The sequence below is a fragment of the Empidonax traillii genome, unplaced genomic scaffold, assembly GCF_003031625.1.
Source record: "Empidonax traillii isolate 1590-97213 ecotype Southwest subspecies unplaced genomic scaffold, ASM303162v1 scaffold2:size4533513, whole genome shotgun sequence".
Lineage (NCBI taxonomy): Eukaryota > Metazoa > Chordata > Aves > Passeriformes > Tyrannidae > Empidonax > Empidonax traillii.
Window position 1 is genome coordinate 4165634 of NW_020955195.1, and position 13198 is coordinate 4178831.

Here is a 13198-nt window from a genome sequence, read left to right on the forward strand (position 1 = left end):
CAGAGTTAAGGATCTTCAGTGTATCAAACTGATGGTATTTGTTGACTTTGAATCAGAAAAAAATCCACCTCGCTGGGTCATGAAACGAGAGAAATGAAGCATTATTTAGAAGCTTGCTGAGTATTTTTTTCAGCTTGCTTTGGGTTTTGTCCTACTGGCTGTGCCTTGAGGGACAAAGCAATCGCCACATTCAGTGTGGAGCAAAATGCTTGCACATGATGCCTGTCTGTGAAAGAAATTCCACTTTCATGAAGGCTATTTTTTTTCTTCCTTAGGTCCCAAATTTCATTAATGGTACACTTCCAGCCCATGAACACGTTACTGTACAGGAGACAGACAGCTACTTCCGTCAGGAGCTCATCTACAAGCGAAATGAGCGAATGGGCAGGAGAGTGAAGGACCTGCTGGAAGAGCACCCAGAAAAGAGTTTCTTCTTTGCCTTTGGAGCTGGTATGTGATTGAGGTGCCGTTCAACCTGAACACATTCTTCCCATGCCCGTTAGAAGCTTTTTACAGCTGCTTGTCTCAGTTTAAAGAAAGGTCAGTATTTTTACCATGGTGGACACAGAACTCAGCTTTTCCCCGATAGTTGCACCTTGGTAGGGAAACCTTTTCAATGTTTCACTGTTTTTCTTCAGTACGCAAAGAGCTCATGAGGTATGCACTTATTACAATATCTGCTCACCACAGACATATTTTTTATATACATTACCAAAGATAGTGAATCAGCTGCAGTGCATATACAGAAGGAACAGCTCACTGACATGGACATCTTTATGGTCTGGGTGACCAGTACAAAAGGATGGGAGGAATAGGATGCTGAAATGAAAGGCAGCAAGTCAGAGGTTGCACCAGTGCTTAAACTAACCTTTCAAGAACACATTCAAAAAAAGAACATGCCAAATTGTGTGAATCTAAGGTGTTCAATAAATGCAAGGGGAGAAACAAGGCACAATTTCACCTTTCTCTTCCTCCTGCAGCTCTTTACTTCTTTCACCCTGCTTCCACAACTACAAGCAGCACACTGAGCCCACTTAGGGAAAACCTACTCCATTTTCTGCCTCTTAGCAGCCAGGAGGACTCTACAGGCACACCCAGCAGCACATTCAACTCCATGAGGGCTAACACCTGCACTTCAGACTGGGGCTGGGTGGAGGTTATAAACAGGATTGGTTTGCCATGACTCCCACTCTTTTTTCTAGCTCCAGGAAAGGGAAGAAGTGAGGATCAGTGTTAAAAAAGACAGGTGCTAATTCCCAGAGAAGTATCACATCCTCTCCACCACAAACCATATGGCCCTTTGGAAAGGGGGAGAATTGAAACGGGTGTCAGTATCCATCTGTGGTTTTCCGGTCTCAGTGCATACTGCTTGAGTGAGGATGGAAGATCTAGACAAGGCAAGGAAAATATTTACTTAAACACTTGAAAACATTTGTATTCCAAGTCTGCGGGAATTTATGCGCTTGCAGCCGGTAGCTGTAGTTAGAAACTTACCATAACAGGGGGTCCTCTATGTGAGAGCAGGGAGGTAACCAAACGTGGCTGGCAATGTTTTTTCAGACACTCGTGAAAATTGAAACCCGCCGTCTTCCTGCAGCATTGCTGCTGCTCAGGGCAGCTCACTGTCACAAAGAACACTGAAGCAGGCACTGGTTGTGCAGATTTTGGTCTTGTCTGTTTGTAGGCCAGGACCAGCGCTTTTCTGTACTCCACTGCTGATGTTCTGATCGTGTTTGTCCCTGCTGGGCTGATGTTTTGAACCGAAGCATATGCCGGCCCCAAGGGCCAGTTGTGTCAGCTGCAGGTAGCTATCCTTCTGTCAGGAGGACAGTCACAGATATCTGGGCATCAGTTACTGCATCACAGCTTGAGTGATGAGCAGCCCATGACGATGAGCAGATGTGGATGCATGTGTCACACTGGGTCTGTCTTGTCCCAGGAGCAGGATCCTCTTGGGAGAGGAGAGAGGATAGGAGAGGAGAGGGCCTCTTCCACTCCTTGCACACACTCTGCATCCCAGCAGGTGCAAATCATGTGTCTTTAGATGTCTTTGTGTCATTTGTCTCCCCTCTCATCAGTTTTCTTCTGTTCCTGCTCTTCTGCCCCAGACTGTCTTCACTGTCACTGGTGTGCACAGTGCTGCCCCAGAACCCAGAAGCACTGCAGAAGCAGATCAGATCACTGTCATTCTCAATCTCTCTTGTTCTTGACTCTCATGACACTCTTAAAATCTCCTCCCATCCTTTCTGGATTTTTGCTTTCCTCCTTACTCGTATTTTCCCTTTTTTTTTGTGTCCCAGTTGCCAACACTGCTGTACTGCAGCACTTCCTGGAGCCTTAGTCCTGTATGAACACCCTTGATTTGCAGCTTATGTTCATGTGACTTGATCTCTGACCATTTGATGTGCTCTTCTCAGGCTTTTCCATCATGATTCTGAATCCAGACAGGTTCCCTGTTTCCTCTGTGGACGCTGGATTGGTTTTGAAATTGTTTCTAATTCCACTCTGGCTTTGAAACCAGTCTGTCCTCTGTTCTCTGCTCTTCCAAATAGTTCTGTTCAAAGAATAGTACCAGACTCCCACTTTCAGCAGTACAATTCCTCATTATGCCCCTGTTTGACTGCATAAATATTTTTGGGGGGGATTAAGGGGGGTGGGGTTTTTTTTGTTTGTTTCATGATAAGTGTCTAAATGTGAAGAAACATTACAGGCCCTGCTGCAGAAAACAGATCAATTTCTATAGATTACTGAGGTTTCCTGAGTGCACATTACAATTATGATTGCATTCTTTTATTGTTTTCCAGCAAGTTAATTTAGCCTTTTGCATATGCAGATTGCTGTATGTGATAGATAATTATGTAGAAGATTTATTTTTATGCTGGCAAGCAGTGAAGATGAACAAATATGACCAGTGTTGGGCATTGCTTGAGTATTGCACTGCTGTTAATTACTGGAAGAAGGTTCCGGAAAAGTACTGACATAAGGTAGGTTAGAATGAACTGTAGGAAAGGAGAAGATAAAGGAAGACCATAGAAAGTCCCATAGAATGGGACTAAATCATGACTGCATGGTGGTTTTCCCTCTTCTGACCACCAGTGAAAAAAGTATCTCCTAACCATGGCTTATAAAATGCACAACGAGGTTGTATCAAAGTGGTAGTAGAATTTTGAAGGCCTCCATGTTAGAAGGGGAGAGAAGACTTTTAGTTGTTTTCTTGCCAGACTTTCTCACTCTGTGCTTTTTTATTTTCAAGACAGCTTGGCTTTTTGTAAGGAAAATTTAATTTTTTTTCCTTTGACCAAACTCCACTGAAGAAACAGCTTTTATCATTAATTATATGTAAACAAGGTCATGGTTTGTGGTGACTGTGGTATTACAAATACCTTTGCTTATTATTTAAACTGCTCTTGGTATTTTTATTTTAAATGGAGGAAAATCAGAAAACAGTGATTTTTTTTTTTTTAACATTCCAACTGGATTAATGGGATTTAGAGATGTGTAGTGTATTGTACAAAAAAAAAAAAAAAAAAAAAAAAAAAAAAAAAAAAAAAAAAAAAAAAAAAAAAAAAAAAAAAAAAAAAAAAAAAAAACCACAAACAAACAAACAAAAAAAAAACCCAAACAAACTATCTATTTCCAGGTCTTAATACAGCTCCATGGCTATAGATGTGATTTCTTACATGGGATTACATGTGGTAGTGTGGACTGTAATAGATTTGATCATTAGAATCAGCATATTTTATGCTTTTGCTATATTTTAGCAGATCAGACAAACTCCCCCTATATTCTGTCAAAAATGCTTCACAGTAGAGCTCATTGCTGGAACTGTTTTTCTCTGGAAGTAATTTGCACAAAAGTGGAGAACTAAAAAATAACAGATTTTGCTAAGAAGATCCAAAAAAGCTTTGCTTCTGGCCAAAGTTGCAAACACGCGAAGTTTCAAGCCAAACTAAGTCTGTTTGAGGGAATTAGAGGAAAGCATGGGAAGAGAGAGTTGGTAATAGCAGCAGCATTCCACTAGGTTCAGTAAGGGTTTTATCTGAATTGTGGCCAGGCATTTTTGTACAGTGGCACCACAGCTACAAGCCAGACCTACTCCCTGTTGCCGGCGGTAGAGCTTGTGAAGCAAGGCCAACTATAATCTTTCACCAGCAGTCCCCCTTCTGCATGCGTTTCTAATTTCTCTGAGCTGTAAGTGGAGCATTCAGGATCTGAACGCTGAGCCAATGCAGGTCATCACAGCTCTGGCTCGTCTAGGAAGTGCACATTGACACAGAGAGGGCTGTGCTGTCCTGCTGTGCTGTGGAGAGTTTTACCATTTGTTTGGGTCTCACAAGGGTGCTGCATGCTGGCTAAACCTTCCCAGAATCAAGGGATAGTCAATACTGACAGGCACCTCTGGGGATCCCCTGATCCACTCCTCTGCTCAAAGGAAGATCATATAGAGCATTTTTTCTAGGATTGAAGTCCGGTCAGGTTCTGAGTACGGGCAAGGATGAAGGCTCCAGAGTCTCTCTGCACAACCTACTCCAGTGTGTAACAACTAAAGATGCTTTTTCTTATGTTTAAATGGGATTTCCTGCATGTCAGTTTGTGTTCATTGCCCCTTGTCCTTTCATGGGACACCACAAAGAAAAATTCTGCTCCCTATATTTTGTAACCTTCTATCAGGTATTTATACATCGATTATAACCCCTAAGCCTTCCTTTGTCCGGGCTGAACAGTCTCAGCCTCTTCTCAAATGATGTATGCTGTGGTTGTTCATTACCTTTGTGGCCCTTTGCTGCACTCTCTGCAGAATGTCCACATCTTTTTTGAACTGGGGAGCTCAGAGCTAGGCATTGTACCCAGATGTGTATGACCAGGGCTGAGGAGCAGGGAAGGATCACCTCCCTCAATCTGCTGGTCTACCTGACTGGTCTGTTTGAATGTTCCTCGTCCTTCTCTGCACACAGTGAACCCTGCACTTTCCCTCTAGTCACGGGAACCTAAGATTCCTTAAGGTTTGTTTGACCACTAGAGAAAGTAACAACAGCACTGAGAACTTGACCTTTTCTATATTCACAGTCATCAGATCTCCTGCCCCCTTCAGCACTCCGATGATACTTATCTAGTCAGGGGAAGCATTCCTTGTCAGTGGAAGCATTCCCCTGTTTCCCTTGATGTTTCTGAGCAGATTCAGCTCTAGGTGAACTTTTTTTCAACAGGATCATTTTATTCTAGGAAATAGCACAGCTTGTTTTCCGTAGCTTACTTACAGTTTCTGTTGAAAGGGCTAAAGAATGACAGAAAAAAAAAAAAAAGTGTTGTGTTTGGAGTTTTTTTATGTATGAGGGAGCATATTTAGTGGGATGAGACACTGACTTTATTATGACAGTCAAGGCCTCTGGTGAAGCCAGAGTTTCTAGGAACCAAGTTTAAATTCCCTCTAGTCTCTCCTGCCTCTTTGAACAGTTGAGAAACTCCAGAAGTGCCAGTTCATGAATAAGAAGTACAGAGGGATCTAAAATGCCTTGTATCCCTGTGGAAGAAATTAGTGACTTCAGTGAGAGATGCTGGCTGATCTGACAACCTCAGAAGTTGTTCCTCCTAATCTTGTAAACACTGGAAAATTCCTTTTTGTCTCAGAGCTATTTTGTTGTTGTTGTTGTTTTTGTTGCTCCTGAAAAAAGCATAATTCTGAGGCTTTAAAGTATAGTGGTTGTTGGCCAGCCACCTTTAACAGAAGTAAAAGAAGGATGATGGTGAGAACTTCTTCAGCTACTATTTCTTCTGATTACTAAAGGAAATAACAAATGTGTTTGTTTAGCGCTAGTCAGACCGTATGGATTCAAACCGCCAGGGACTGATTGTTTTTTTTCCCAGTCTTTACTCTCCACCCCCCACCAAGACCTCCCTGAAAGAAGAATTGTTATGAGCAGACTGATGATCAATATCTGAATTAGCAGTCCAGCTAGCAGCTCCAGATTTGAGTTGTCTTCCTCTCAACAACTAATTCAGATGATACTCACTAAGCTAAAACTAGCTTTCAGGTGGTTGACAGGATCCAGCAACAAGCAGAAGGATTTGGACATCACTGTAGAAGCATAATTGACCCTGTCTGAGCTGAAGATGGTTGTGTAACCTTTAGTCTCAGCCCCCTGGTCAAGGAAAAGAGAGAGCATGCTACTACCACTGCTTACCTCAGCTGTGGTCCCCCAAATGGCTTCCTGCAACTTCTCTAAATTTTGAAGGCAGTCCTTGCGATGTGAGAGACTAGTCAGTTATGTGTCAGCCTTGCATGCCCTGTGCCTTGGATGTCTGATGCCTTTTCCCTAGTCCCTCAATCATGAAAACCTTAAAAAAAAAAAAAAAAAGTGAAAGAATAGTTTTAAATAGTTTTCCATGGGAAAATGGAATTCTACTGAGTCTGGATGGTGTATTAGGTGGTACTGTTTCCAGGTACAGCTGTTCGCTGTTACTTCTTGAAATTTGCTGCCACATCTGGCATTCTTGGATGGAAATTATGCAAGAAGAACAAGATTTATTGTTTCTGGGTAAGGAAAGATTAAGGAAAGGACCTGTCAGCAGTGGGTGTAAAAAATAGTCAACAGTGCTGAGCCCAGGATGTCTCTGTCCAGCTTTTGTAGGTGTTTATATCTGTAAAACAAAACCAAACAAAGACCTGCCACAGGAATATGAAAGTTGCTCAGGTGAATGTGATAACACTTTAAAATTCAGTGGGAATTCAGAACCCAGCATGGAAACTTTGAACCTGCCATCAGCACATTTGGGATTGGAGATGAGTGTGCACAGGGAATGTAAATTTATTTATGCCTTATGTAAAAGATTGTAAACATGTAATGAGAATGTTCATGAAAAGTCAGTAAGAAGCTGAAACTTTGTAGATCCTGGAAGAGCACAAAAGTAGGGGGAGAGAGGAGGGGGGAGAAGATAATGTAGTGATGAAACAGATTTAAATAAAAAGAGATTAAATTAGTTTTGTGGGGCCACCTCACTTCTCCCTGGGCACAAAGGGCTTGCTGATTGCCTGCTTGCTTCTGTCACTGGAATGCAGCATTATTTTAGCTTCCTTGTGTAGGAGGAAAGGTTGAGTGCCTGAAGGTGTGCCTGTACCTCTGTAATCTGAGAATGCCAGATACAACCCAGCAGCTTTGAGAATGTTTTCCTTAGTAGCCTCTTTGAGTCTGCAGAATGCTAATGGCAGGGTCTATTAGAACAACCCCCAAAGGGGATAGATAATGTTGTGTGGAGGCAGGACCCGAATCCAAAGCCCCAGGGTTCACATGAAGGGCACTACTCTTGACATCTCTTGACATGCGAGGTGAAGAAAGCTTTGCATTTCTTCATTAGAGGCGGTAGCCTCTGTTCCAGATAGTTGATTAGTGCAACTATCAAAATCAGCCAGGCCAAAAACCTGTGCCTTTTCTGCTTAAGTACTGACAGTCAGGTTACCATCAGGCTGCTTATCAGGGCTGGGCTTACCCATTGCTACCTTCACTGTGCAGCCATGGCAGAAAAAATTTAGTCATGTAATGTGTGTTTTAAGCTAGTGGGATTCAAAGTCCTTAATAACTTCTTTTTTGGAAAGGAAGCACTGGTGTGCAATGGAAGCAGATCCAATGGCAGAGGTGGCTGTGAGTACTGTAGCTCTGACATGACCCTGGTAATTCCTTCCCTTACTGTTAACTAGTCACCTACATGAGGGTCTGCTTGCCTAATGAGCCTAAGGATTTAGCAGTGGAAAGCTCTCAGTAAGCGCTGGCACAAATGGAGCCCCAGTGGGCTTTTCTCTAAACTCTTTTTTTCACGAAATAAACAATATGGAGTTGTAAACTTTTATGTTAACTTTTCTGTAAATTTGGCCTCATAACTCGTGAAGAACTTTATCCTATCTTCAGTTTTTGGAGGTTTGACTTTGTCCATAAGTAAAAATGGGAAACCTTTGGACCAAAAATACTCAGGTCTTACATTTAAGAGACCTGATTTTTAGTGGAACTGAGTAGATAAAAAGTACCTTCTTACCTTTCACAAGAAAAATTCCTTCATTTTGGCCCATGCAAACTAACTTCAGATGTTTATTTTCCATGGTAGTAGGCCATTTTTCCCATGTTGTGAAAGGCCTTCATCATCAACTATTTTGAGAAGTTCTGTAGTTGAGTTAATTAGCAAAAAAAAAAAGGAGAAAGGGAAGTTTGTTTTTTTTTTCATCCTGAGTGAATGCAAGTTTGAGTCACTTTCTTTAAGTCTCTTCATGTCTAGTGCAAGTTCATGACTGTTCCACGGTCATACCCATCAGATTTTCCCCTTTGGTTTGAGAACCATGAAGTATGATCCACTAAGATTTTGAACTAAAAAAAGAAAAAAAAGATTTCCACAAAACCACATCTTTTGAAGACAGACACTTGTCATGGCCTAAGTGGAGTAAAACCTCAGGTTCAGTGTTTACAGAGCAGTTTTTCATTAATATTTCATGTTGTGTGAAGGATTACATTTGTAAGTCTGCAGCCTCCTGCACTTACTGGGAATTTGGGAAATCTTTAAGTTGACTTACAGTGCCACCAGAGGTGCTTCACTCCAATTTTTGTCATTTCCTTCTGCCTGCAGCACTAAGTCTGTCAAGAGTGTCATGCTCTTGGTTCTTTGGTTTATATTCTGGTACCTGGACTTTTCGAGACTTGGAAATACTGTTAGAAGTAAGATTTTACTGAATCTAGTGTTACATGTTTTACATTTGATAAACTGTTTTAATTTACAGGGCAAATTTGGAATTCCAGCCACTATATGACTGACCTCTGTTTTCCATATATTGCTCAGGTTATCTAGTGTAACAATTACCTAAATAACTGTACGGTCTGTACTTCTAAAGCATTCTTGAAAGTCTTTTTTTCAGTGATCCATAGAGTCTTTGGTACCAAAAGTCCAGATTTGAGCACTACCAGTCCAGATGAAAATCAAGCTTTGTGATGCCCATGGTGGCTAGAATAATTTGTGCCATTTTGTGGTTGCACTGTTATTACCACGTGCTGTAGTTGTTCCCACCACATCTTGGAGGTCAGCAGTCCAGATCAGGTTTCCTAACAAACAGTTTGATGTCCTTACATTCAGTTCTAGTGATTCATTGTCTTGGGTTGTTTGTAAATAGTGAAGTCCTGAGATTTTTCTGGGGCAGATGGGAAGTGTCATCTTTCTATTAAAGAAAACACAGAATTATGCTTGTGGGTTTCCTTTTACATGACTCTAAGAGAAGGTCAGGGACTTTGTTTATCTGCTTGGAATAGTCAATTTTGGTGAAATTTGGAGAGGAACATAATTTTGATCAGTCTTGCAGGCTTGGTTTCTATGAAAACTAAAATTTAGGGACAGAAACAGAAACTAAACATTTCAGTTTCGGAATACTTCCTTGTTCCTTTCCCTAGGTGCAGAAAATTATCAGACTCACAATGGCTTAAATTTGGGTTTGGGGACCTCTACTGAAACCCACAATCTTTGCATGGTTGTCTAGGCAAAAGCACCTGTGCATGCACTGGCAGTAAAAGCAATAAGCAGGAGACACAGGTTTGGGAGCAATAGTAGTATCCTGTGTTCTACAAGGTTGTGCACTGCTACTAAGGAAGGTCAGGAGTGCACAATGCACGTCCGAGTGCGTGGCCAAGTCTGCAAATGCGTTCTAGTCACACAGCATTATTCTTCAGGCATATTGCCTGTTTGTGGTCCCTGCATGCCACCTCCTTTCAGTGCAGATTAAAGGCTGGGGTCTTATTTACTCTCCAGTAGAGTGCATGGCTGAGCTGGTGCACACAACAGCTTCTTAGTTTCTCTTTGAGCTTGAACACAGAAGAATAGAGATTCATGGCTCCCCACCCCCTGCCAGAGTCAATTGACCTCTTGGTGGCATCTCTTCACCTAGTGGTGTGAGGATAATGCAGGGCTGTGTACAGAAAGAAAAGAGCAGGCTTTCTGATGGGACAGAGCCCAGGGCTTTTCTTTTGGGAGGCATTCAAGTGTGTGAGGCTAAAGTAGAACACAGGTGAAAGAGGCCTACTCCCTGTCATGTGACATTCATCTAAGTCTCCCTTGCAGCAACAGCTGCTTGATCTCAAACCTTGGAAAGTGAATCTTTCTTATGTTTCTTACTGTCGTTTTTGGCTATCTGATCTCTTTTTGTGATGGTCCCTAGAAAAGAGGCAAAAGCCCTGACTCTAGAGAGGCTCCCGGTGGGCTCCTGTACCTCAGTCCTTCACCTCTTTTAACATTACATCTCGTTTGGCTGAACCTGTAGATCCTATGGACCCTGAACAATCTTTGTGTCATGGAGCACATGTGGCCCACCTTTTGGATAGCGAACACTGCATCTCCTAACCCTCTTATGTACCTAGCCTGAGTGGCTCCTGATTGATCACATCCTGTGAACAGTGTAATATCACATATTTGTATTTGTGTGCATCTGTATTACACCTATGTATTCATTTAGTCAGTTCTCTTTTGCACAGTATTAGCACATCATCTTTCTTTCATATGCAGACATAGCTCATTGCCTTGGCAACAATGAGCAAAGGCACTCTGTAAAGGTATGTATACATGACTGTGATAAAAAAGATATTCTTATCACTGCATTAAATTAAAAAGAAAGAGCCCAGCTTCAGGAAATTGCTCAAGCAGACTAACTGAAATGGAATTCATCCATGTGCTGCAGTTATTTCCCACATACCAGTCTAAATCACTGCTCTGAGCAAAGGTGACTGAAGACTGATAAGGGGATAGTGTGTTTAATGGTGTCATGTGTGCAACTATTCAGTAGCTCACTCTTGAAATGCAAGAGACTGCAAACTCTTAAACTGGCTTGGGGAAAATCATTTTAACACCATAGATTGCCCTATAGATAGTTTATCTTTATGCCTTGTCCCTTTCCTCTTGAAGGACTTTGACTAGGAGAATACAAGTTGAGAGCCTTGGCAAGGCTTTTCACTTCTGCAGATAGGACTCAATACCTCCAGCAGTGCCTGCATGATATGAATACCTAGTCTGAACTTGCAGTATCTGAACTGCTCCCATCCTTGTCAACAGAGAGGCATTTCTCTAAAAGTCTTTCCCATCTCACTGTCAGTTACAAGGGACAGATCACCTTTGGGAAGCCACCCCTTCCTCTGCTGTGTGGAGGAGGAGTTATTCCCTCTCCCTTTCGTTTTGCACGCGCCTGCATTAAAGGTGAGAGACATAACCCAGGTCTGGCATCTTATACCTGGTGTTTGCTTTCCAGTGGCTAATTTTACTCAGTTACAATATTTGATTACGCTCATTACTGTTCCCTGCTGCATCTGGTCTTTTTGTTGATGTGAGGGAATTCTCAGTTAGCTATACCTGGGGCTGAACCATCGGCAAGCAACAGATACCAACAGTATTAGGATAGGTCCGCATATTAGTGCATCAGCTTTACTCCTTCTGAGAACAAAATATAAGCTGAGGAGCTCAGGAAAAAAATCCAGTTCCTAGGTGAGAAAATATGGTACCCAATGTGTGTGCATTGCAGTTCTTGGTTAAAAGGTTTCATTTGAGCTAGACAGGTTTGTGTTCTTAGGTTCTGGGGGAAAGTTCATCTTCATAATCGTCTGTGCTCAAATCATACCACCCAGCTGTCATGCCTGAAGCTGGTAGTTCATGAGCACTTTGCTGCTGTGGCTTGAGAAAGTGGAATTTTGTTCTCCAATTCACTGAACCCATTTTGGAGTGAAAAGTCATAAATCCCTTATGTTTAGTCTCCTTATAATCTCATCACTCTTGGAATTCTCTTTCTAAATTCTTGCTTTCCCTGGCTACTAAAATAATTTTGGTGGTTTTATTTTCATGTATTTATGAACAATCTTAGCGGAAAACAGTTTTTCTGAAGCTACTTGTCAAGTTTAGCACTGCTTACATCTACAGAAACAAGGGATCACTGTAATAAGTAATTTGCTCAAGGCTAATTTTAATTAATGCAGGCTGTTAAATGAAAAAATGTTTCACGAAAGCTAGATCTATGAGGGACTGTGCAAGGCCTTTGTTCTCCATCTGCTTCTCAGCAGCCTCGTCTGATGAAGTGTGGTGGAAAACATTCTGTGTGCAGAGCATACAGTCCTTAAGAATAACTCCTGCACCCTTTGATTAGTCAGGTATTCACTATGATGCCAAATAATGCTCTCAATAGCCACCATATCACTCTGAAAATGGAATGGAGATGTAAATCACAGAATTAGGGCAGAACTATCTAAGTATTTCCAAAACTTTTGTCAATGCAACTGAAGTCAGGTTCCTGATCCCAGTGGCGTATATAGAAGGAATGAAAGGGGTTGACCTAAGTCACTGTCTTTCAAAGTTACTTTCTATTCTCTACAACTGGATGGCTCTTAATAATTTAAAAATTGTTAGTGATAACTGAAAAACAGCTGGAGCGTGTTGAAATGTGGCCATATTCTGACTTTTTTGTATCACCACCACTTTTAGGCTCAGTGCTGCGCTTTAACAGTGGTATCAGAACTTTATTACTTGTTCCCACAGTCTAATTCACAATGGCCTGATAATCACAGAATCAATTATGTTGGAAAAGATCTCTGAGATAATCAAGTCCAACCTTGGGCTGGACATCAAGGTGTCAACCAGACCACAGCACTAAGTGACGTGTCCAGTCTTCCCTTAAACACCTCCAGGAATGGTGACTCTACCACGTCCCTGGACAGTGCCCATGATGCAATAACCTGTGGAACCAGAGGAATTGCAATCACATCTGCATTTTAGAAAGGCAGAATTGAATAGCTGAAGTGACCTTGGCAAAGTTCAGCAATCACTCATTAGATATCCTGTGTTTCTGGTGCATGCTGGTGGGGAGTGATAAAACCCTGCCTCCCCTGAGTGTGGCACACCTCCTGTGATGAGGAAGGACTTTGTTCTTCTTCTTCTTCTTTCTGTGTGCTTGTCAAGTTCTGATGTAATTTTTCTTTTAACTGCAGGTCACTTCATGGGCAACAACACAGTGATTGATGTTTTGAGGAGAGAAGGGTACGAGGTAGAACACACTCCAGCTGGACAAGCCATCAACAAGTAATGCATGCTTTCACCTAGCTGAGCAGCTATTGAGGGCTGGGTTTGTAAACAATATGAAGAAGCAGTGGCAGATGGAACTATACCTAACAGTGAGCTAGGCTCCTTCTCTCCCTCTCAGAAG

At 41.9% G+C, this 13198-nt stretch overlaps 1 protein-coding gene across 1 annotated transcript in view; it reads left to right on the top strand.

Annotated features, from left to right (window-relative positions):
* Positions 1-13198, top strand: part of LOC114068003 (metalloprotease TIKI1-like) — a 70499-nt gene that overhangs the window by 46200 nt on the left and 11101 nt on the right. The window contains exons 5-6 of the mRNA XM_027903856.1: positions 276-450; positions 12984-13074. Of these exons, the coding sequence (XP_027759657.1) occupies positions 276-450; positions 12984-13074 (266 nt within the window). The remainder of the gene's footprint in view (positions 1-275; positions 451-12983; positions 13075-13198) is intronic.